The following is a 26,995-nucleotide window of genomic DNA, read 5'->3' as shown; positions in this document are numbered from 1 at the left end:
AATTTGACGGGGATGAAGCCAAAATGGTGGAGTAGAAGGATGCACCTCTAGAAGGTCTCCTCCCACAGCTCATAAAATACCTGTAAAAAATGACTCTAAACAAATTCTAGAGGAGCAGAAGTCACAAAACAACAGAGTGAAAGAGATTTCCAGCCTAAGGCAACCTGGAAGGCCCTACAGGAAAGGTCTATAGCACCAGACACGGAGCAGAGTGCAGCACAGCATGGGCCATGCAAAGACAGGACTGGAGCAGTCTTGAAGGTGCCATGGTCAGCTGCTGCAGGTCCCAGATTCCTCAACTCACAAACACCAAAGACAGCTTCACAGGTCAGTGAGAAAGCTCTTTCATTTGGGTGAGCAGGAAATGCAGTGGTCTAGCCCTGGCCCCAAGCAGCAGCAGCTTCTATTATTGGATCCCTGACCTAAAGCCCCTGGGGGAATTGAGCAGCTGATCTGAATCTCAGCCCTGAATGGTGGCCCTGGGGTGAGGAGGAGTCCTGGCTGGGGTGGTGGAGCTGGTGGAGGCTCTGGAGAGGGAATCCTGCTCACAGACCAAAGTGCAGGCCAGGAGAGGAATAAACTCCTCTTCTTTGATTGCACCACCTTGGAGGACCTGAGAACTTACAAGTCCCCAGAGTATACCCTCCCCTTGACAAAGAACTCAAAAGTCAAATAACTGACTGGGAAAATGCCCAAAAAAGGGAAAAAGAATAAGACAATAGAAGGTTGCTTTCTTGGTGAGCATGTATTTTCTTCCATCCTTTTGAATGAGGAGGAGCAATGCATACCATCAGAGGAATTCAAGGCTTCTGCATCCCAGACCTCCAAAATAAATATGCAGTAGTCTCAGGCCATGGAAGAGCTCAAAAAGGATTTTGAAAATCAAGTAACAGAGGTGGAGGAAAAATTGGGAAGAGAAATGAGAGCAATGCAAGAAAATTATGGGGAAAAAAAGAAAATTATGAAAAGCAAGTCAACAGCTTGCTAAAGGAGACCCAAAAAATGCTGAAGAAATTAACACCTTTAAAAATAGACTAACTCAAATGGAAAAAGAGGCCCAGAAAACAATGAGAAGAGTGCTTTAAAAAGCAGAATTAGCCAAATGGAGAAGGAGGTTCAAAAGCTCAGTGAAGTAAATAGCTCTTTAAAAATTAGAATGAAGCAGATGGAAGCTAATGACTTTATAAGAAACCAAGAAATTATAAAACAAAACCTAAAGAATGAAAAAATAGAAGACAATGTGAAATATCTCATTGGAAAAACAACTGACCTGGAAAATAGATCCAGGAGAGACAATTTAAAAATTATAGGACTCCCTGAAAGCCATGACCAAAAAAGAGCCTAGACATCATCTTTCATGAAGTTATCAAGGAAAATTGCCCTGATATTCTGGAACCAGAGGGTAAAATAAATACTGAAAGAATTCACTGATCATGTCCTGAAAGAAATCCTAAAAGAAAAACTCCTAAGAATATTGTAGCCAAATTCCAAAGTTCGCAGGTCAAGGAGAAAATATTGTAAGCAACTGGAAAGAAACAATTTGAGTATTATGGAAATACAATCAGGATAACACAGGATCTGACAGCTTCTACATTAAGGGATCAAAGGACTTGGAATGATATTCCAGAAGACAAAGGAAGTAGGACTAAAACCAAGAATCACCTACCCAGCAAAACTGAGTATAATACTTCAGGGGGAAAAGTGGATATCCAATGAAATACAGGACTTTCAAGCATTCTTGATGAAAAGACCAGAGCTGAATAGAAAATCTGACTTTCAAACACAAGAATCAAAAGAAGTATGAAAAGGTAAACAGGAAAGAGAAATCAAAGCTGAACTGTTTACATTCCTACATGAAAAGATATTTGTAGCTCTTGAAACCTTTCTCAGTATTTGGGTGGTTGGAAGGATCACACACACATAGACAGAGGACACAGGGTGAGTTGAATAGGAAGGGATCTTATCTAAACAAATAAAATTAAGGGGTGCAGAGGAATATATTGGGAGGAGAAAGGGAGAAATGTAATGGAGCAAATTATCTAATTAAAAAGGCAAGAAAAAGCTTTCTAAATGAAGGGGAAAAGGGGGAGGTGAGAGGGAAAAAGAAAAACTTATTCTCATCACATTTGGCTTAAGGAGGGAATAATATGCACACTCAATTTTGTATGAAAATCTATTTTACACTACAGGAAAGTAGAGGAGAAGGAGACAGGTGGGGTGTGGGGGAAGTGATAGAAGGGAGGGCAAATGAGATGATGGGGGTAATTAGAAGTAAATACTTTTGGAGAGGAATAAAATCAAAAGAGAGAATAGGATAAATGGGGGGAGCAGGATAGGATGGAGGAAAATATAAGTAGTCTTTCTCAACAAGACTATTATGGAAGTCTTTTGCATAGCTACACATGTATAACCTATATTGAATTGCTTGCCTTCTCAGTGGGGATGGGTGGGGAGGGAGGAAGGGAGAGAAGTTAAAACTCAAAGTCTTAGGAATGAGTGTTGAAAATTGTTTTTGCATGTAACTGGGAAATAAAAAATACAGGTAATGGAGTATAGAAATCTATCTTTCCATACAAGAAAAGAGAGAAGATGGAGAAAAGAGAAAGAAGGGGTGTGATAGAAGGGAGGGTAGATTGGGGGAAGGGTAATCAGAATCCACAGTGTTTTGGGGTGGGGGAGGGGAGAGATGGGGAGAAAATTTGAAACTCAAAATCTTGTGGAAATGAATGTTGAAAACTAAAAATAAGTAAGTGATTTGGAAAAAAAAAAGATGACCTCTCAAAAAAAATTGACCTTTCAATTGAATAAGAATATATTAAACTTATTACGTGCAGATCACAAAGAATACAAAGACAAAATGAACACCAATGCCTGGACTTGAAATGAGTTTGCTTTCTGCTTTTCTAGTTTGACTAGAGAAATATTTGTGAAATATTATCACTTTCATTATTAGGACACAGTGGCTAGACCTTAGAGTCAGGAAGACCTGAGTTCAAATCTGGCCTCAGGCACTAGTTGTGCGACCTGGGGCAAGTTGTATGACACCTAACCCTGTTTGCCTCCATTTCCTCATCTGTCAAATGAGCTTGAGAAGGAAATGGCAAACCATTCCACTGTCTTTGCCAAGAAAACTTCAAATGGGGTCTGAAAGAGTCAGACACTAATGAGCAGCAACACCTTTGTTATTGGTTCTCTTATATATAGTGATTTTTCATTGTCCATTTAGATTAGAAATAAAATTCTGGCAATTGATCATGAAGTATGTTTAAATAATAGCTAGCATTTCAATAGCACTTGAAGGTTTGCAAAGAGCTTTACACTTATTATCTCTTTTGACCCTTGAAACAACCCTGTAAAGTAGGTGGCATTATCATCTCTCTTTTACTGATGAGGAAACTGAGGCTAGAGGATGTGCTCAGAGTCATAATTAGAAAATGTCTGAGGAGGAATTTAAGCTCAGGCCTTCTTGATTCTGGTGCTAGGACTCCAGGCATTGTGCCACCAGCTTCAGTACCACGAGACTGACTGTGCTAGGTGCTGGGGAATAATACTTTCTCAAAGGCAATATTAATAAATCAAAATAGTAAATTCTGGCCATAATATAGAACATAAAAGCCATCCAAATTCTGGGGAGATCAGTCTTTATACAAAGGTTTTTATGACAATGAAAATTTCCAAATTTGAAAGTGAAACAAAGGGAGAATTAGATATGCTAAGGGATTTTTCCCCCAAGAAAGAACTGTAAAATAGCAGTTTTCAATGAGCCAAATTTTGCCACTAGCTACTTGTCTATTTTTCTGTCATCAGTTACTCACTGATTTACTCACACCAGTGAGTAATTGATGACAGAACTTGGCTCAACATAACTTCTCATCCTCCTTTTTAAAAATCACTTTCACTTCCACTTTAAGATTGACATTTAATGGATGTGTTGATCAAAATACAAAAAGTTTGTGAAAAAGGGGATGGGGGGCGTCATAAAACTCTCCAGCACTGTGTTCTCAAGATTCATTTTTATGACTCCAGAAATACTTTCAGGGTGACAAGGTAAAAAGCACTGGTATCCCCAGGGATAGAGTGTTGGGCCTAGAATCTTGAAGATCTGAATTCCAATCCAGTCTGATTTTTACTGTGGGTGTGACTCTGGGCAAGTCACTTAACCTTTGTCTCTTATTTCCTCATCTATGAGATGGGACTCACACTTACTAAACTGTGTGACCCTGAGCAAGTCACTTGACCCTGTTTGCCTTCATTTCCTCATCTATAAAATGAGCTGGAGAAGGAAATGGCAAACCACTCCAGTACTTTTGTCAAGAAAACCCCAAATGGGATCATGAAGAATTGAAAACAACTTACATGACTGAACCAAAATGGGAATAAAACTAGTACCTAGTCTAATTCCAGAGTGACTGTGAGGATCAAAGAAGATAAAGGTAAAGCACTTTGCAAACCTTAAATCTCTTTGTAAATGCTAGGGTTTTTTTTAAAGGTTAATATCTGTTTCCTGGGGCCACATGTAGCCCTCTAGGTCCTCAAGTGTGGCCTTTTGACTGTGAAGTTTCAGTGGCCTCAAGGTCATGGATTCTCTACCTCTGCCTTTAAGTTAACTCAGTTTACAAAAATAAATAAAATGGAAGGATTTGTAGAAACCTGTGAAAATGTTGACTAGGTCCAAAAATGGTATAGATGCAACAGGATGAAAATACAACCTTCTGCTCCTACGAAAGGATATTGCCATGCTATTTGCTAAAGTTGTTGTTGTTATTGTTTCTGGTTGGGACATCACTGGAAAGATTTCAATTCTTTTATAGGCTTTAAATCTGGGAGCTCCTTCTTCCCCCTTCCCTTGTTTTTGCACCTTCCCTCTCCTAGCTACCCGCAGACTATTAAGTTAGTACCCAGTTGCTTCTTTTAATTGTACAAGAACTACATTTGCCAACCAAATTACATAAAATTGTCTGGTGAGGTCCCTTTTCTTCTTGTAATGCAGTAAGTCAGCAGATCCACTCAGCAATTTTTCGTCATCTGGAGTAGGTTTTTGAATGCTTCTCAAGAAAGGAAAGAAACATCCTTGATTAACTTTCTGGTATGGCTGAGGTTGAATGCTTGTGGTTGGGACTTGCTTTGTCCTTGAGAAACTTTCAATCTTTATTTTAACCAATATGTATCATTGTTGGATTGATAAGATAAATGCGTTTGTGATATGCTCATAGTCTCCCAAAGTTGGCATCACTTGGATGCCAACTTGAATGATCCAGGAGGGCAGTAGTAGCCTCAGGTGCAACTGGGACGCTCTGAATAAAATTAAGGGGCAGTGAAAGTATAAGGGAAAAAGAGAAGAAAATTTTGAAAAACCATTTGTACATATTTCATCTGTTGTATAACAGAGTTAAAGTTATAATGATTATTTTATTTTCCAAGTAAACACACAGAATGCAAGTTATAACCAACTGGTGGTCAAGTCCACCAACAGGTCTTAACAAGCAAATATTGGCAGCTTAGCGTGCATGCAAATTTTGGGAAGTTCAGCATGCATTGGCAGGAATATGTGCATGTAAGGACATGTTTGCAATACTATATGGTTATAGGATATAATATTGCATCATCAAAATTTCAATGCAGGAAAAACTCCACAAATTTACAATAAGTTATTAAATTTAAGCTGCAACATTTTTTTTAAAAAGTATTTTGTATCTTTTTGAAAGGATGCAAATTTTAAAAAACAACATTAAAAGATTAAAGAAAGTAGATTTTCAGGGGAAGGGTGGTGCTGAACAAATTTTTTTTGTAAAGAGGGCAGTAGTCCAAATAAGTTTGGGAACCTCTAGTCTACATGTATCATACATATTCCGCTTTAAATATGGCCAGTGGAGAAATTTTAGCTACTTATTGATCCCCCACTACCAACAGTTCTCTCCACCCCAACCCCAAACATGTATACACTTATGGACCACTACTTAAGATCTTCTAAGTGACTGGACTTTGGGGAGAAGGATATTTTTTCCACAAGCATGGCATGAACTTTATCAACCCATTGATGAAGCTTAGTATTAGAAAAGACATATTCCCCAGTTGATAAATAGTCAAAGGATATGAACAGGCAGTTTTCAGATGAAGAAATTAAAGTGATCTATAGACATATGAAAAAAATGCTCTAAACCCCTATTAGTTAGAGAAACTCAAATTAAAACAACTCTGAGGTACCTATCAGATAGGTTAATATGACAAGAAAGGAAAATGATAAATGTTGGAGAAGATGTGGGAAAATTGGAACACTAATGCATTGTTAATGGAGTTGTGAACTGTTCCAACCATTCTGGAGAACAATTTGGAACTATACTCAAAGAGCTATAAAACTGTGCATATCCTTTGATCCAGCAATAGCACTAGTAGGTCTGTATCCCAAAGAGATCATAAAAAAGGGAAAAGGGCCCACATGTACAAAAATATTTATAACAACTCTTTTCTGGGGATAAAAAATTAGACATTGAGGGGAAGCCCATCAACTGATGAATGACTAAACAAGTTGTGGTATATGAATGTATAAAATACTATCATGCTAAAAGAAATGATGACCAGGCTGATTTCAGAAATACCTGGAAATACTTACATGAACTGATGCAGTGTGAAGCAAGCAGAACCAGGAGAACATTGTACACAGTAGCAATAACCTTGTGCAATGACCAACTTTGATAGACTTAGCTCTTTTCAGCAATGCGATGATCTAAGACAACTCCAAAAGATTCATTATGGAAAATGCTATCCACATCCAAAGAAACAACTTGAAGTCTGAATGCAAATTGAAGCATACTATATTTTCTCTTTTTTTGTTGTTGTTTCCTTTCTTTCTTGTGGTTTTCTCCTTTTCTTCTGATTCTTCTTCCACAACATGACTAATGTGGAGATACGTTTAATATGAGTGTACATGCATAGCCTATATCAGATTGCTTGCTGTCTTGTGGAGCAGGAGGAGATAGAGGGAGGGAGAAAAAATATTTGGAACTTAGAATCTTATAGAAGTGAATGTTGAAAAAGAAAGAAATAAAATACAAAGAAAGAAAAGATATATCCAGTGCCAAAATGTTAGAGTTTAGCCCCATAATGGAGTCATTCAGCCAGGGGGTGACTGGCCTGTATGATGCCTGGCCTTGATACTAGCCATTCCAAAGCTATCTGTGTCCCCAGAAATAAATAAAACCAGAGCCTAAGATAGCTGCTGAGAAGGATGCCCATCTGAGTACTGACCTCTGCGCCTCTGGTCTAAAGACACTTACCTTTTAGCACCATGTGAACTTTTCAACACTGAAATCAATTTTTCCCTGGCATGTAGGTAGTATGCATATTATGTGGTACGTGTACATGTGTGTATGTGCATATGTGCATGCATACACAATGGACTAGTGGATAGAAAATTAGCCAAAGATATATATTGGCTGTGTGACCTTGAGCAGATCACTTAACCCTCATTATCTCCAGGTACCTCTGTATATCTCAATTTCCACAGTAGGTATAGGCCTACTTTGGTAGAGGGATTTCCCTCATCAGGAATTCCTTATTAAAATGAAATTATAAGTCTGGTAAGAGTACATGTGCACATATGTACATACAAACATACATACATATTTAAGGATATGTCTGTGTTTTTTTAACCAGATCTGTGATTTTATTGACATAAGAAGCTCCTGATGAGGATTCTTGACCTTAGTACACATGTGGCTCTATGTGTGTGTGTGCATACATCTTTCTGAGTCCCTAGTCAGTGCTTTCAGGATTCTCAGAGAAGCCTGCCTGTCCCTTTTCGTATCATGATTCTGTCTGAGTTCACTCTGCCCCGCCTGCCCCATTGTTTTGTTTTGTTTTTGATAGAATCCATTTCTCATAGTTTTATAGTTATTGCAACCATAAGTCCCAGAGTTTTTAGGACAGATCTGGTTTCAAATATTGTCCCATTGTCCTCGTAAACCATTGAAATGTTCTAGAAATTTCTGTATTTGGACAGTAAAATTATATTGAAAATGTACGCAAATCCCAAGAGAGAATCACAGGCTGAAAACATACTCATAGAAAGGGGCTTTCTGTCCCTTATTATATAGATATATGGCTTTGTAAGTGTCCTTCTGGCCAGCTTTATTGTGTAGTGGTGACGATCAGGACGTGTCTAGTAGTAAATGAAATCAGGTGCGTATGCTAATATAAAAACCACCAGGCAATTGGTGGTAGTGAGGCAAAGCTGATTTGTAGAAAGTGATTATAATCAATTATTTCCAAGTGGTTTGTGGTTTGCAGTGTGTTCAAAATATTTAGTCACAGAAATTTAAGTTTTAAAATCAGTTTACAGACAGGAAAAGAAAGTATACTTTTAATAAGACTTTGTTAAAGGCCTATCCTTTTAAAAGAAATATGATAATCAGTCAGTAAGCATTTATTAGGCACCCACTATGTTCCAGGTGCTGAGAATGACAGACGCATAATATTATTCACCAAAAACGGGCAAAATAAACATTACTCACTTGTTCAGTCATTTCAGTTTTGTTCAACTCTTTCCGACCCCATTTTGAGGTTTTCCTTGCAAGGATACTAATGCGGTTTGCCATTTCCTTCTCTGGCTCATTTTACAGATGAGAAACTAAGGCAAACAGGGTGAAATGACTTGTCCAGGGTCACCTAGCTAATAAGTGCCTGAGGACAGAGATGAACTCGTTAAGATGAGTCATTGTAATTTCAGGCCCTTATCAGTCACTTCGCTTGCCCAGTAGCAGTCACAGTGAGAAGTTTTAAAAAACAGTTTTAAAAAACAGTTAAAAAACATTAATGAAACCAGTGTTTCATTAAATAAATGAAACAAAAGATAATTGTAATTCAATTCAACATGCATTTATGGGCAGAGCCAAGATGGCAGATTAGGGGCAGACATCCATCTGAAGTCTCCCAACGTTCCCCTCTAAACAACTTAAAAAAATACCTCAAATAAAATTTTGTAGCAGCAGAGCCAGCAAGTTGGAATGAGACATTTTACTGACCTAAGAAAACTTAAGAGGTCCCCAGAAAAAGTCTGTGATACTGGGGTGGGGAGGCCTGGTAGGAGCCCAGATATGTGGCCAGCAGTAGTGGCCAGAGCACCAGCAGCTTCCAGAGCTCTCAGGCCAGAGATAGTAAGGGGGTCTGACAACTGCTCAGAAGGAGATTACAGAGGACCCTTTGCTGGCACTGGCTATAGCTGGCAATGAGAGTCAACTCTTGCCCATACATGGTTTAGAGTCACAGTTCCATTGTAGAGAGGACCACCCAGGGATGATCACAAGGGGGCAGGGGCTCTGGTTGCAGTTCCAAAGCAAAGAAAGCACTAGCACTTGTGGCTGCAGGAAACCAGGATCCCTTCCTGAATAAAGACCAGAGCACAGATCCAGGAGAGCAGTGACCACACCTCACCCAAAATTACACCCCAAACTCACAAACTCCCAGAACTAGCTCTGAAAATAGCAGCAGGAAGCTTGGGACAGTACCTCCTCACCCTCAGGGGAACAGAGCCCAGTTTTTACCCAAACTTCAAAGCCAAGAAATAGGCTATAAAAATGAACAAACAACAAAAAAAGAATTTGACCATAAAAAATTACTATGATGTTAGGAAAGACTAAGACTTAAACTCAGTAGAAGACAACTATGTGAAAACAGCTACCAAGAAAGGGTTCAAAGAAAAAATATTAATTGGACCCAAACCCAGCGAGAATTCTTGGAAGAGTTAAAGAAGGAGGTGAGTGGTAGAGGGAAAATTGAGAAAAGAAACTAGAGTGATACAAGAAAATGGTGAAAAGAGAAATAACAGCTCGGTGAAAGAGGTACAAAAAATACTGAAGAAAATAACACCTTAAAAAACAGAGTTGGCCAAATAGGAAAAGAGGTACAAAAGCTCCTTGAAGAAAATAATTCCTTTAAAATTATAATTGGGCAACTGAAAGTTAATAGCTCCATGAGACATCAAGAAACAATGAAATAAAGTCAAAATAATGGGAAAAAATAGAAGAAAATATGAAATATCTCATAGGAAAAAAGAACAGAACTGGAAAATAGAACAAGGAGCGATCATTTTAAATTATTGGACTACTTGAAAGCCATTATGAAAGAAGGAGCCTAGGCATCATATTTGAAGAAATTACCAAAGAAAATTGCCCTGATATCTTAGATCCAGAGGGTAAGATAGAAACTGCAAAAATACTGATCACTTTTTGAAAGAGATCTTAAAATGAAAACTTCCAGGAGTATTATAGCCAAATTTCAAAGCTCCCAGGTCAAAGAGAAAATATTTCAAGAAGTCAGAAAAAAACATTCAGATACCATGGAGTCATAATCAGGATCACACAAAATTTGAGTGTTTTTGTGTTAAAGGAACAGGTTTGGAATATGATATTCTGGAAGGCAAAGAAGCACAAATAAAACCAAAAATAGCCTACCTAGCAAAACTGAGTTTAATTCTTCAGAGGTGCATGGGAATGTGGACATTTAATTAATCAGAGAATTTTCAATCATTCCTGATGAAAAGACCAGAGCACAATAGAAAATTTGACTTCAAAATATAAATCTCAAGAAAAATATAAAAAGGTAAACATGAAAGAATAAACCTGAACTGTTTGCATTCCCATATAGGATGATGCATATAACACCTAAGAATTTTATCATTATTAGGGCAGTCAAAGAGGGCATGTACAGAGGGCATGAGTATGAACTGATTATAGAGGAAAGATCTTTAAAAAATGAAGGGGTGAGAAAGAGGGATAAACTGGGAGAAGGGGGAAGAGAAAGGTAGATTGGGAAAATTTTCTCACACAAAAGAGATGTACAAGGAAGAGCTTTTATAATGGAAGGGAAAATAGGGTGGGGTAGCAGGCAATTCTTTAACCTTGCTCTCATCAGAACTAGTTCAAAGAGGGAAGAATTATGCCCAAAGGGCTATATAACTGTGCTTACTCTTTGACTTAGCAATGCCACTATTAGGTCTGTATCCCAAAGAGATCAAAGAAAAAGGAAGAAGACCTATAGGTACAAAAATATTTTTGTAGTGTAGCTCTTTTTGTGGTGGCAAAAGAACTGGAAATCAAGGGAATGGTCATCAGTTGGGGAATTGCTGAATAAATTGTGGCTTATGATTATGATAGAATACTACTATGCTATAAGAAATGACCTGGAAGTGATTTCAGAAAAACCAAGAAGAACATATATGAACCAACACAAAGTGAAGTGAGGACTGGGACGTCATTGTGTATAGTAACAGCATTGTTGAAATGACCAATTGTGAAAGATTTGACTACTCTGATGAATACAATGATCCAAGACCATTCCAAAGGACTCCTGATGGAAAAAGTGCTATCCACCTTCAGAGAGAGAATGCATGAACTCAGAGTGCTAATTGAAGTATAATTTTTCTCACTTTATTTTTCTTGCTTTTAAAAAAATATGGCTAATATAGAAATATGTTTTACATGATTTCACATGTATAATTGGTTATACTGCATGCCTTTCAGTGGATGGGCATACAGAATTCTTGGCCAAGCCATCCTTTCCTGTCCTAGTCAGACCTCTCCACATTCCTCCCTCACACAATGATCGTATCGGGACTTTATCCTCCTTTGCTACTTCCAGACTTTTGCTCTGACACCCAGCAACCTCTACTCCTCTAAGATTCACTCTGTCCAAATTTATTACTGAATTGGGATCTGGTGGCCATTATCTACTGGTTTCCAGGTCATTCTCTGTCCTTTTCAAGGAGCTAAGTACCTGGTTCATAATCTTATCTACTACATTTCCTCAAACGCGTTGGGCTCCTTAATCCCCCAGATTCCTACAATCTACTGTATTCTTCCATTCCTCCAAAACCACACTAATTTTTTTACTCATAAGGGTTCATTTTACTTTATCAATAATTCTGAAATCCCTTTATGCAGCCATAATCCTTTACCATTCCATCCCTCCCTATGCCTTACTCCTCCCAAATTATTTGGATATTTCAAGACAAAAGGTCTGAATTAAGCTGACATCTGAAGGAAGGAATTATATGGTAGTCTTTTCCCACACTATCTAACTTTGTACACATTTAGAGAAAAAATGGTGCTAAGAGCTTGAAGGGGTCTTCCTGATCCAAATCAATAATCCTTTAAGCACGTGCTTTGAGCAAGGCATAACTCTGACCTCTAGTCCTTTCCTCAGTACTCTGCCAGGCCATCAACCTTTCCTTGCTCAACTGAAATGAGTCTCTCCAAAGCTCCCAGGGATCAATTCTGATGTCCTTTTCCCGATCCTCATTCTTTTTGACCTTTCTGCAGCATTTGACCCTCTTGACCATGCTCTCTTCCTGAATACTCTCATTTCTCTCTTGGTTCTTCTACCCTTCTGACTATTCCTTATTCTCCTTTTATTATTGCCTTCCTTTTGTCTTTGTAAAGCCAATGCCTTACTCAAAGCAGGTACTTAAATCATTATTGATTTGGATCTCTAAGATCCCTTCAAGCTCTTAGCATCAAGTTTCCTCTAAATGGGTAAGCAATAATTAAAAGTCAGCGTAGGGAAAATAGAACCATAAAATCCCTTCCTTCTTGTGTCACCTTAATTCAGACTTTTTATCTTGAAGTATCCAAATAATTGTTTCCAGTGTCCACTTCAGTTTGACAACACAGGTTAAAACTAAGTGATACTTTCAGTTTTATTGATTTTGTAGCCAAGAATTAAGAATATTTGAGGCAGGAAGGAACAATAGTCTACTATATTGTAGCTACTGGACTGTGTGCTCCTTTTTGCTGGGGGAAGGGTGAAAGGTTGAGAACAGTAATTAAACTCCCCTTTCCTAGTACCCAAGAAAATAACCAAACCAACAACCATTGGACAATCTTTAGCTCTGGCCCACTCAGAACTGAAGAATCATCTACGGTTCTTCTGGATGGCAGATCATAAGCACTCAGCTAGATTTGAAGAAACTGTCTCCAACTACACTGGGGAATTATCAGAAGGCAAAGAAAGTCTTCTTTATATCCTCCAAAGTAACTAGCACAGTGGTTGCTCAGTAATTCTAATTATTTGATTAAATGGAGCCAAAAATTTAATTTCCCCATTTTCTTTTAAATCTAATTTTGGTAACCTCCTATGATAGCAATAATGGTTATATTTCTCTTGTATGACTCACAGAGCCTAGCCTAGGATTGGCCCATAGAAAAAAGTGCTTAATAAATACTTATTGATGAATTCAACCTGAATATAGCCCATGTGAGTAGGGGAGATGTCATAAATCTGCAAGAGAATGCCTTCTGCATGCCTCTGGAATTGTATTTAGAGAAAAGAATATTAATTCCTGTCCCCTGCCCCAACCCAAACTGCCCACTCTCAGATGCCATGTTGCTGCCATTCTTGGTTATGAACATAGTTTCCAAACAAGTTCTCCCATACCCAGCCACACAAGAAATGTGGCAGTAAGTGAATGGAACTCATTATCTTTTCCCCCAGACCTTCCTATCTCCCAAACTTCCCTACTGCTGTCAAAGGTAGAACCATCCTTCCAGACGCCCAGATGGAATAGTCTTGGCATTATCCTGGATTCCCTTACTGTCCCTCACCCCATATATCCAATCAGTTGTCAAATCTTGATTTTCTATATCTGTTGAGTCTGATCCCTTCTCTCCAACCACGTAGCTACTGTCTTAATTCAGATGATCATCACTTCTCACCTAAATTATTATAATGGCTTCCCTGCCTCAAGTGTTTCACCATTCCAGTCCAAATAACTTTCCTTAAGCACAAATCTGATCATGTGATTCCTCTTTCATCTGACTCCAGTGTCTTCCTATTGCCTTTAGGATAAAATGAAAACTCTTCTCTTTATCTTTTAAAGCCGTATACAACCCGGCTCTGGCCCATTTTTCCAGTCTCATTGGACATTACCTCCTGCTTTTTCAATCCATCCAAATATGTTTTCCTGATGTTCCTCACATATGACACTAAACTCCTGGCTCCCTTTGCCATGCCTCTGGATTGGTCATTCCTAATGCCTAGAATGCTCTCCTGCTTTCCTGGCTCATTACTCCTGATCTGCTCTCTTTCTTTAAAAGAGAGCTTAGGTGCCTTTCCTGACACTTGTCAACTGCTAGTACCCTCCTTGATTACTTTGTATTTAACTACTTTGAATATATTTGCATTTATTAACTTTATATTTGTACTGTATGCACATTTTTCAGTTTTATTGATGTGTTTAATTTTTACATTTTAAACATTTACAGATTACTTCCACTTTGTGAGCAGTCTTTACAAAACAGTTAAGCAAAATTAATGATACCTTGACCTCACTGGAAAGTTCATGCAACATTTTATATCTATAGTACCCTACCTCCTCCCTATTTTAAAAAATAAGCAAAAATCTATTCATTTTTTCTCCCTCCTACTCCCCACTGCATTGAAAAAAGTTACAAATATGCATAATCAAGCATAACCCTTCCCCAATGGCTATGTGTATGTGTATCATTCTGTGCCACAAATTCACTGCTTTATAAAGGATAACATGGTCCATTATAGGTCTCCTGGAATCATACATGGTCACTGGATTGATCAGAGTTCTTACAGATTTCCAAGTTGTTTTCATGTATTGTTGGAAAATTATTTTCCTGATTCTATTTATTCTACCCTTCATTTATAAAAATCTTCAAAATTATTCATTTTTGTAATACTGATGTTGTGGTCTAAGTTCTTCTGTTTCTGCTTACCTCACACTGTGTTAGTTCTATGTCTTTTTAAAGTCATCTATTTGTTCATTTCTTACAGCATAACGATATTCCATCTCATTCATATCCAGCTTATTTAGTTATGTCTCAATTGTTGGAAATCCTTGTAGTTTCTCATTTTTTGCTGCCACAGAAAGAGCTGCTATAAATATTTTTGTATATGTAGGACCTTTTCTTCTTCTTTTGATCTTTTCTGGGTGTAGGTGGTATAGGTGGGTATAGGTGGGTAAATGCACTATTTAGTAACATTTTGTATATAATTCTAAATTGCTTTCCAGAATGGTTGTACCCATTCACTGGTGTACCAACAGTGAATCAATATGCCCGTTTTCCCATAGCCCTTCCAAAATTTATTATTTTCCTTTTTTGTCATCTTTGCTACTTGATGAGAATGAGGCAGAATCACTGAACTGCTTTAATTTACATGTAAATTTATTTTTTATATGTCTTCAGTGTCTTCTTCAATAGATTGTAAGCTCATTGAAAGTAGGAATTGCTGGGGATGGAGCCATGATGGCAAAAGAGAAGCAGGGAGTTGCTAGAACTCTCCCCCCCCAAACCCAGCCAAATACCTGTAAAAAATGACCCTAAACAAATTCTACAGCTGTAGAATCCACAAAATGGCAGAGTGAAGCAAATCTCCAGCCCAAGACAGGCTGGAAGAGCTATGGGAAGTATCTATCATGCCAGGCTGGGAGTACAACACAGTCCAGAGTGGGCTGCGCTGGCACAGATGGGACCTGAGCAGGCCTGGGGATTAGAGGGAAGGTGACTGAATCACTGGCACCTGTGGTGGTTTCCAGACTTCACAACCCTGAAACACTGAGGACAGATTGGAAGATCAGTGGAAAAAAATCTGTCAGACCTGTGTGAGAGAGTAGAGTGGTCCAGCCCCAGCCTCAGGGCAGTGGAGGTGGTGGAGGAGCCCATGGCAGCTGCAGCAGCAGCAGGAGCAGTGGCAGCAGCTGTTTCTGGAGCTCTAGGCCCACAGATTGTGGGGGATTGAGCAACTAAGAATATACCCTCCACCCCCATTGGAAGCAGAGACTTACCTTGACAAAGCTCAAAAGTCAAGTAAATGGAAGGAGAAATAAGCAAAAACCAGAAAAAGAATCAGGCTGTAGAATCTTACTTTGGTTACAAGGAAGACCAAAATATTCAAAGAGAAGAAGACATCAAGGTCAAAGCTCCTACATCCAAAACCTCCAAAAAAAAAACGAATTGGACTCAGGTCATGGAAGAGCTCAAAAAGGATTTTGAAAACCAAGTGGGAGAAGTAGAGGAAAAATTGGGAAGGGAAATGAGAGTGATGCAAAAAAATCATGAAAACCGAGTCAACTGCTTGCTAAAGGGGACCCAAAAAATGCTAAAGAAAATAACAACTTAAAAAATAGACTAACCCAAATGGCAAAAGAGATCCAAAAAGCCAAAGTGGAGAAGAATGCCTTAAAAAGCAGAACTGGCCAGATGGAAAAGGAGATCCAAAACCTCACTGAAGAAAAGAATTCCTTAAAAGATTAAAATGGAGCACATGGAAGCTAATGACTTTATGAAAAATCAAAAATTATAAAACAAATCTGAAGGAATGAAAAAATAGACAATGTGAAATATCTCATGGGAAAAACAAATGACCTGGAAAATAAATCCAGGAGAGACAATTTGAAAATTGTTGGACTACCTGAAAGCCATAATCAAAAAAAGAACCTAGACATCATTTTTCAAGATATTATCAAGGAGAAATGCCTTGATATTCTAGAACCAAAGGGTAAAATAGATACTGAAAGAATCCACCAATCACCTCCTAAAAGAGATGCCAAAAGGAAAACTCCCAGGAACATTGTAACCAAATTCCATAGTTCTCAGGTCAAGGAAAAAATATTGCAAGCAGCCAGAAAGAAACAATTCGAATATTGTGGAATCACAGTCAGGATAACACAAGATCTAGCAGCTTCAAAGAGATAGAAGGGCTTGGAATATGATATTTCAGAGGTCAAAAGAGCTAGGATTAAAACCAAGAATCACCTACCCAGCAAAACTGAGTATTATACTTCAGGGAGGGAACTGGTCATTCAATGAAATAGAGAGCTTTCAGGCATTCTTGATGAAAAGACCAAAACTGAATAGAAAATTTGACTTTCAGATACAAAAATCAAGAGAAGCATGAAAAGGTAAACAGGAAAGAGAAATCATAAGAGACTTACTAAAGTGGAACTGTTTACATTCCTACTTGGAAAGATAATATTTATAACTCTTGAGACTTCTCAGTATTAGGGTAGTTGGAGGGATTTTATATATATAGACAGAGGACACAGGGTGAGTTGAATGTGAAGGGATGACATCTAAAAAAGTAAAATTAAGGAATCAGAGAGGAATATATTAGAAGAAATAGAAAAGGAGAAATAGAATGGGGTAAATTATCTCTCACATAAAAGAGACCAGAAAAAGCTTTTTCAGTGGAGGGGAAGAGGTGGGAGGTGAGGGGGGAAGAAGGCGGTAAGTGAAAGGGAAAGAGTGAACCCTACTTTCATCAGATTTGCTTAAGGAGGGAATAATATGCACACTCAATTTGGTATGAAAATCTATCTTACACTACAGGAAAGTAGGGGGTAAGGAGATAAACTATAGGCAAGGGGGATGATAGAAAGGAGGGCAGATGGGAGGAGGGGGTAATTAGAAATAAACACTTTTCAGGTGGAACAGGATCAAAAGAGAGAATAGAATAAGTGAGGAGCAGGATAGGATGGAGGGAAATATAGTCTTTCACAACTGTTATGAAAGTGTTTTGCCTGACTACGCATGTATAACCTATATCAAATTGCTTGCCTTCTCAATGGGGGTAGATGGGGAGGGAGGAAGGAAGGGAGAGAAGCTGGAATTCAAAGTTTTAAAAACAAATATTAAAAATTGTTTTTACATGCAGCTGGGAAATAAGACATACATGTAATGGGGTATAGAAATTTTTCTTGCCCTACAGGAAAATAGAGGGGAAGGGGAAAAGAAAAGGGAGGGGTGTGATAGAAGGGAGGGCAGATTGAGGGAAGGGATGAACAGAATGCATGCTGTCTTGGAGTGGGTGGGAGGGAGACATGGGGAGAAAATTTGGAACTCAAAGTCTTTTGAAAGTGAATGGTGAAAATTAAAAATTCATTAATTAATAAAAACAGTTTTAAAAGAAAGTAGGGATTGCTTCATTATTTATAATTGTCTTCCCAGTGCCTGACACATAGTAGGCACTTATTCAATACTTACTGATTGATTGACAGATTCCCTGGCCCTGTTTCTTCATCTGTATATTAGCCCTCCCAAAAGGCAGTGTAGTATAATGGAAGAACATCAATGTGGAGTCATAAGAAATCTTGATTTGAATCTCACGTCTGTTGCTTGCTGACTTTGTGACCTTGAGAAGGACACTTAACCTCTGTGCCACAGGCTACCTTTCTGTAAAATGGGGACAGTAATAGCACCAGTGTCACAAGATAATAAGGATCAAATGGGGTAGTGGATGAAAAATACTTTGCAATCCTTAAAGCACTATCTACAGATGTCAACTCTTTTCGTCCTCATTTTATTTAATTAAGGATACTACAGTTAGTGGAGAATCAACAGATAGCTTAGTGTTGTGCAGAGCAGGTGCTTAGTAAACGTTTATCAAGTTTGTTAAGAGAGTGAGAAGAGAAAAAATGAAAAGTGTAATTTGTCAGTATAAAAGTATTACTGCTTAGCCATCTATATAAACTGCTTTTTGTACGTACCTAATTAACACTAAGCGCAGTATTTCTTCATGTCATTTAAAACATATAGAAGTTAATTGGATTATAAAAAGCTAGCCTGGAATGTTCATCCTGAGTAGTTTGCTGCTCATGTAGCCTGGTCATCTGCTTAAACCAGGTTTGTACTAATTGGTGTCTAATATGCTTTCTGTCTCTGAGAGCAATAAAATAAATTAGAGGACATAGTCGTCATTCATAAAGCATTCAAGGAATGTAAGTAGGAATAAGGAGTAAGGAGAGGGCCTACGAGTGGACTTGTGAAGAAATGTACCGCGTGTGCTTCTTGTACTTGTGGGGGATAATTTGGTTGGCTTCCTGGTAGTATCTTGGTTCAAATCAGAGCTTCCTTAGCTGAAATTTAAGTGAAAGTTAGGGAAAGAAACTTGCAGTTTGCTTTTTCAATAATGGGTATTGATGATTACTTACTATAAATTAACTGTCAGTTTTCATACTCATTGTTTCTAATGGAATGAGTTAAAAGTCACATAATCAGTTTTAATTTAATGAGCTTCTCCCCTAAAGGTCATCGGTCCAAATGGGTTCATACCAAGGATGCAAGGATGATTTAATAGGAAAGCAGCACAATTAATTATATAGACAACAAAAATTAGAAAATTTTTTGACAAATGTAGGAATAGAAGGACTCTCCTTTGATATGATCAAAAGTATATATCTAAAATCAGGAGCTAGCACGTTTTGTAATGGTAAATAACAGAAGTTTTTCCAATACAAACAAGTGTAAAGTAAGACTATCCCCATTCCCACTAATATTTTACATAGTTTTGATAATGTTAGCCGTAACTAGTTACAGAAATAATAGACAAAGGCAAAATTAAAGATTTGAACATCAGGAAAAAGTTATCCAAAAGAGTTAGTAAATTTATTCCATAAATCAACAAATAATTTTTAAGTACCTACTAAGCCTCTGCAAAGGTAATGGAGATTCAAAGACAAAAATTAAATAGTCCTTGCCTTCAGGGAGCTAATGTTCTACAGGAGGAGACAACCTAAACATAAAGAAATATTGTTTCAGTTACGTCAGACTTTTTCTGACCTCGTTGGGATTTTCTTGGCAGGGATACTGGAGTGGTTTACCATTTCTTTCTCCAGTTCATTCTGCAGATGAGGAAACTGAAACAAACAGCTTTAAGTGACTTTTCCAGGGTCACACAGCTAGTAAGCATCTAAGGCCAGATTTGAACTCAAGGAGATAAGTCTTCTTGACTTCAGGCCTGGAATTCTATCCACTGTTCCACCTAGCTGCCCCAAAGAAATATATATGAATGAATGAATGAATGAAAGGTTAATGAGGGAAGCAGAGCTAATAACTAGGGGGATCAGGAAAGGCCTCATGTAGAAGATGGAGTTTGAGGTGAATGTTAAATGAAATTAAGGATTCTAAGAGTAAAGAAGGAAGGAGTGCATTCCAGGCATGAGGGAGAGATGATGCAAAGGTAGAGGGATGAAAGCTTGAATGTTATAGGTGAAGAACAAAGAGGCCAGAATGAGTGGACATAAGGTTTGAGAAGGAGAAGAATGTATAACCATGTTGGAAAAGTAGGTTGGGGACATGTTGGAAAGGACTTTAAAAGCCAAACAGAGCAATCTATATTTGATCCTAAAGGGAGATAGTCACTAGAGTTTATTGATTAGGGCTAGTACTTGATTCCAGCAGATACATGAGAAAACTACTTCAATAGACCAAATGATTACCCCTGAACAAGGGTTGTAGTTGTGTGAGTAGAGAGAAGGGGACAGATATGAAAGATGTCATTGGAGGTAGAAACAGTAAGATTTGGCAAGTGATCGGATACATGGAGTGGATAGTTGAGGGTTATGGCAAGGCTGTGTACCTCATTGACTAGAAATTTGGCAGTGCCTTCGATTTAGGAAGTGATCTAGAAGGAAAGAAAGATATTTAGTTCTGTTTTAGACATACTGAGTTTAAGATACCTATTTGAAGTGTCCAGTAGGCAGTTCAAAATGGACTCCCACAGTCCAAAAGAAGGACTAATAAGATATATAAAGAGAGATCCAGATTACAAAAGATATAAGGGATATGGTATTGACCTCTAGAAGTTTACCATCTCTGCTGTTGTTTCCATTTAATTACTAATTTTTTTTTCCTTAAAAGATGCAGCATGGCATGTGGAAAGATCATTGAATTTGAAGTCAAGAGAGACCCACATTCAAGTCCTACCTTTCATACTTAATAGCTGGGTGAGCATAGACAAGTCACCTAGTTGACAACAAACCTCAGTTGACTCACACTTATAAAATGGGAGTGATGATTTTTGCAACAGGGATTGATGGATTCATGTGTTTAAATTGCTTTGAAACCTTGAAGAACTACCAAAACGTCAATTGTGATTATTTTCACAGCTCAAACTCTGTTAAGATGGAAAAAAGCAAACGGTTCTTTTCTTTCTTCGTTGTTTTGATGTTTTTTTTCTACCTAGGTTGGATATTGTAGCATGCACTTGTATCTAATGATCTTTACTACTGCCACTGACTTTTTCTTTCTTCTTGCAGAATGAAGGGATACGTGTGTTCTAAATACCCTCTGCGACAGAAGATTCTCATCCTGTTCTTGACATTATGGTTGTTCTCGTTATTGAAACTTTTAAACGTGAAAAGATCCTACTTCTCTGGAAAAGGTATTTACTTAGTCGAGCGATCTTTAAGCACTTCATCTTACGTAAGAAACAGGTATACCTTTGTCAGAGGTGAATCCAGGTATAAAATTAACTGTTCCCATATTTATGAGCAAGAACCTGTGGAGATTGGCAAGACATTGGAGATAAGGAAGAAAGATATCGTTGATTTAGATGATGAAGATGTCATAGAAATGACCAGAGACTGCAAGGTCTATCAGACCATAAGAAGGTACCACCTGAAGCCTGTGTCGGTGGAGGAGCAAAGATTCCCTATAGCTTATTCTTTGGTAGTTCACAAAGATGCCATCATGGTTGAAAGGCTGATCCATGCAATATACAACAGTCACAATGTTTATTGTATCCATTATGATCAGAAATCACCGAACACTTTCAAATTAGCCATGGATAATTTAGCCAGGTGCTTTGCCAATATTTTCATTGCTTCCAAATTAGAGACAGTGGAGTATGCACACATATCCAGGCTCCAAGCTGATTTTAATTGCTTGTCTGACCTGCTGAAATCCCACATTCCATGGAAGTACGTTATTAACTTGTGCGGACAAGATTTTCCTTTGAAATCGAATTTTGAATTAGTAACTGAGTTGAAGAAACTAAATGGGGCAAATATGCTAGAGTCGGTGAAACCAAGTAGCAGCAAAAAGGAAAGATTCACTTATCACCATGAACTCAAAATTGTGCCTTATGACTACATGTTAATGCCTGTAAGGACAAACATTTCCAAGGAAGCTCCACCCCACAACATTGAGATTTTTGTGGGTAGTGCTTATTTTGTTTTAAGCCGAGCTTTTGTTAACTATACTTTCAACAACCCCCTTGCTAAGGACTTTTTTGAGTGGTCTAAAGATACATACTCTCCAGATGAGCATTTCTGGGCTACCATGATCCGAGTACCAGGAATACCTGGGGAGATTTCCAGATCAGCACAAGATGTCACAGATCTACAAAGTAAAACTCGACTGGTCAAATGGAATTACCTGGAAGACCATTTCTATCCTCCCTGTACTGGCTCTCATCTCCGTAGTGTATGTATCTATGGGGCAGCTGAATTAAGATGGCTTATGAAATATGGACACTGGTTTGCCAATAAATTCGACTCTAAGGTGGACCCAGTTTTAATAAAATGTTTGGCTGAAAAGCTTGAAGAACAACAGAGAGAGTGGGTCCGTTTATCTTCAGAAAAATTATTCATGGTTGAAAGTCCCGTGTCTGCATCACTGTAGAGCCACCATGATAGAAATATTGAGATGATGTGATGATTGCTTTTAATAAAGGCTCTTAATATATGATGATATATAACATCATTATAATTATATAAATGTTATTCTCCCATATTTTGAAAGATGTGTGATATATGGGGATGGAAAGAAGATTATCGCAAGCTGGCATATAGTGGTCATTTGCTTGTGTGTATCACACCTTTTGCAATTCCACTGGATGGAATTTTTTCAACTTTCAAAATATTTAAGCATCAGAGGACAAGCTATAATAATGAAGCATATCACGCCCTTGGGAAACTTTCCATCAAATTCCTATGTGGTATCTTTAGAGTGACCCTGAGACCTTCATGATAGTACCTAATTACTACATTTTGCATGGTCTAAAGATACATCCTAGTAATTAGATAACTGTGAAGGAAGTTGGGCCAGAGCACACAAAAGGGAACAATGCATTTGGAGTGGTCTTTAAGTCCAGTAATTAACATTCCATTTCTCTCTCATTTCTGTTGCCTAATTCAAAAAAAAAAAAAAGCTTTTAAAAGACTAGGAGGGTGGACTGTCTACTACCTCAGAAGAGCTCAAAGAAAAGTCCAACTTCCTGCCATATCATAGTTTGCAAGTGATTTAGTGCACCTTATGCTTAGGGTGCCTGAAGACACTGTTGAAAGTGCCTGATGGCACAAGTGTGTTGGGGAAACTCCCGGGATAGAGTTGAAGATCCAAGGTGTTCCTGGGATACTTTGCTCCACCTTACTCAGTGATACCATTGGATGGCACAGTTTTTTTATTCACAACTATTTCTTTTAAACTTTCACTTTCATCTGATAAAGTAAAGGTTAGTTACTGTCTTGAAGCATTAATTTTGGGAATCCAGGACCAATGTGCAGTTTTGTTAGAATAGATGCCTTCTGTGTTTGTGATGTAACTTGTGGAACTGTCATGCTTAGAGTCACTGTGAATTTTCTGCAAAAGAAGATGTGAAAAGTGGAAGCTTTCTAGAGTAAACAGCTTGATGACCATTTTTATTATGCCCATAGTAGTTGTTCCAAGAAGTGATACAGTGGAGCCATGGATTTGGCATTGGGAGATCCAGGTTGAAATCCTGGTGCTGTCACTTATGTCACAAGGTCACTTATGACCTTGGGCAAACCACTTCACCTTCTGGATTTCAGTTTCCTCAGATATGAAAATGGAGAGGAGGTATTGGACTCAGTGACTTCTAAGGCCCTGATAAGTTGTAAAACTATAGAAACATCATCTCTTAGTGTGTCTACAAAATGAAGAAATGTTTTCCAAGCAAACAGTTAAAATATCCGAGCTTCTTACATCATGCTTCAGTGACCTATGATAATGATATCCACCTAATGTGGATAGCTCCCCACCAGTGCTTCTTACAGTCTCTCCCAGCCAGGACCTAGTGTAATCTTCATGAAATTTGTGTCTTGGTGGTCAATCCTTTGGTGATAAACCTTTCTCAGTTTTTCTAAGTTGAACTCCAGATGACATGCACAAAGTCTGTCCTTCAGCTATGGTCAAAGCTAAATAAGGACCTTCCAGAGTTTGTCTCCTGATCTCGTTGGCTTTTGAGAATCCAGGGTCAGTGGACAACTGACTCACTCTATTTGGTAACATCAGAGTCAAACTAGAGGGGGGATCTGGAGTCATAGTGCTGAGAATTTCTGCTCCTTAGAGCTGGTTAATGCAGTTTTCATTAAGATAAGTAATTAAGATGCAAATTATTTTTATGTAACTGTCATAGAAAAAGGAGGGAAATGTGGGAGAGGGTACAATGAATGAGGAAAGCTTAGAGAGTCGTACCAACCTCCCCTTGCAAAGTTGCAGAATTTAGGTCAATGCTTCTGGCTGTTCTTAGTTCAAAGGCTGCCTCAGTAACTACCTAAAAGAGGTAGTTATCTATGCCAAAAAAGCCTAGTCAGGTGATTGTAATGGCGATACTTGATTGTATTATTACTGTACAGTTCTTTCTGAGTTTTGTTCTGTAATCATATGTAAGATGCACTTTTATTTGTTTTATGGGACATTGTGCTTGCTGCTAAGTAAGAGGACATCTCTCCTCTCTTTTTCCCTCACTCCTTTCTTTTTCTCCATATTCCTTCCAAGCATTTAGACCAAATATAGCTTACCCAAAGCCTCTGATCCTCAAAATGTCACCCTCTGAGGTACTTCATTGATTCCTGCAGAGGTTCCTTTTGTAAGTCACTTCAAGTTCTAAATCCTCAATCCGTAACCTAGACCAGTTTCTCATCTCTTAAGATAATTCTGTGCATTGAGAAATTCTGTTATTGACTAGTCGCTTTATTGCCACATACACATGGGAACAGAGCCATTCATTCTAGCTCTAATTCCAATGACCCTGTGGCTTGTTAAATGCAAGGGACTGTGCTAGGCATAAGCTGAGGTACAAGGATAAATAATGCCTGGGCTCTAGCCTTAAAGAGTTTATATAATCTTAGAAGGAAGATAATGTCAACATGTCCCTTTCTCCAGTTTTTTCTGCACAGGTTGTCAGATTAATCTTCCTAATTCACCGCTCTGATCATATCACTCCACTGTTCAAAAAAACCTTCTCTAGCTCCCCATTGCCTACCAAGTAAAGTATAAAAATGCAGTAGCTGCTCTTTCTTTTCTTATTAATCTTTTTTATACTTTGGGTAATCAGGTTGAATCTGTCTTGTCTGGGAAGCTTTTACAGTGAGCTGAATGTTGTACTCAAGACTAAGACATACTCCCTCTTTTTCAGTCTATTCTTTCTGGCCTTTTGCAGTTCCTCTTCCATCGTTCAAGGATATGGGAAAACCTGCAAATACCTTTGCTTAACATGTGCCCCACTCCCTCGTTCTTCAAATGCTCCTTTAAAACCTGACTTCTGTTATGAAATCTTTCAACATTTATCTCTGTCCTGATGTTACCCTTCCAAGGATTAGGGATGTGAGTCTTTTAAATTATCCTACGCATAGTATTTATTGGATTTTGACTGTAAGCTTTTTAGAGATGTGAACAGGAATTTTGGGATCGTAAATGACTTCTGTATGGGTATTAGATCATGTTAATAATAAAAGATGCTACTGTCTAACTTATGTCATGTAAATAATGCCATGTTGCAACAGCTTGATGATAAATGTCAATGTTTACTGTTTTCAATGCTATGAATTGAGATAATTTCTATATATGTGAAATGGAAAGTGTCCTCCTGCCCCTCCAAATGTGACAACAGATGTATATTTTAACACACTTCATAAAAAGTAACTTATCAGGAATTTTGAAATTACAGAGTGCTATGTGTAAACGTATGCAGTGTTATGATATACGTGTTCATAGAAAGTATAACCAGGGTGATTGGCACTTTGTTTTGCTTGAGCATTTTCAGGCTCATTTCTAAATTCTCTCCTTGTAGGTTACCTTTCCAAGAGCACATCTTTTCAATGAGATGCATTTTAAATCCATTGTTAGTGCATTTTTGTATTATACCCCTGCTGAATGTTAATTTTCTGATATTTTAAAATAAAACGTGTTTGAAGTGAATTGAAAATTGTACTTCATGAGGCTTTTGAAGCAAACCAATGAATACCAGAGGCCGTCTCTGTGGAATCATTTTGTAGATATCTTTTGTCTAAGGTTGGTCCTTAAAAACAGACCAATGTTTAAATAAATAGAAACTGAGGAAAGAACATGATATGTATGCTGGGCCAGCATTCCTATGAATTCTTCATCATTTCAGTGGGCCCTAAGAGCTAGAACAGAGTGACAAATTTGGTAGATGAAGGGAGGATGAGAAGTGTCACCTAGAAGAGTCGATTCAACATATACCCCAAGGCTTCCATGTGTACTCCAGGTGCATGTATGTATGCATGCATGTATGTATGTAGATGTGTGTATATATGATTTTTATTTACACCTTTTATTTTTATATTATATTTATTTCTAGATATGTCACATTTCTCTCTCTTCCTCAGAAGTCATGCCTTGTAATTGATTAAAAAAGAAAGGGGGTGGGGGGAAGCAGCAAGACCGAACACCACGTTGACCATCCAGAGATATTTTGAATGCAAAGTCATGTAAACAGCTGGACTCCTCAGATTCCCCTCCCCTTAATCTTTTTTGTTCCATCAATTACGCAGTGAATATGTAGTTATGATCTAAGATTAGGGACTAAGGAATATAATCTGGGAAGATGGGGGACCCTAAATGCTCTCATTGTGAAAAGTGTATAAAGCAGTGTGAGACTAGAGGAACTATTAGGCCTGAGATATCAACACGTCAAAGACAGATCTATGAGACCTGATCAGATACTAAAAGAAAACCTTGGCACAAAACAGCAGAGAAGCATTATCCTTGTTATCAGTGGCCTAAAGCAATTCAAACACATTAGGCTGAGAACAAACACTGGTGGAAAGACAACTTCTCAGCCTCTGAAATTGTGTCTTGCAGAATAGCAAGAGGGATTTCATAAAGAGTAGAACTGGATCTGTGTTTGACTTCTGTAGCTTGAGTTAAAGGAAAAACTCAGGGGTGGGGAACCTGTGGCCTCAAGGCTACAGGTGGCCCTCTAGGTCCTA

General features: G+C 38.1%; 1 protein-coding gene across 2 annotated transcripts in view; it reads left to right on the top strand.

The window, feature by feature from the left end:
* The window catches only part of GCNT4 (glucosaminyl (N-acetyl) transferase 4), a 42,806-nt gene extending 16,845 nt beyond the window's left edge, over positions 1 to 25,961 (top strand). For both annotated transcript variants that reach the window (XM_072606360.1, XM_072606359.1), the window contains exon 2: positions 21,056 to 25,961. In XM_072606360.1, coding sequence (XP_072462461.1) covers positions 21,057 to 22,421 — 1,365 coding nt within the window. In that variant the 5' untranslated portion in view covers position 21,056 and the 3' untranslated portion in view covers positions 22,422 to 25,961. The remainder of the gene's footprint in view (positions 1 to 21,055) is intronic.
* The last annotated feature ends 1,034 nt before the right edge of the window (positions 25,962 to 26,995 follow it).

Source organism: Notamacropus eugenii, chromosome 4 (assembly GCF_028372415.1).
Source record: "Notamacropus eugenii isolate mMacEug1 chromosome 4, mMacEug1.pri_v2, whole genome shotgun sequence".
NCBI lineage: Eukaryota > Metazoa > Chordata > Mammalia > Diprotodontia > Macropodidae > Notamacropus > Notamacropus eugenii.
Note: the sequence above shows the minus strand (reverse complement) of the source record. Positions and strands in the feature narration are given on the sequence as shown.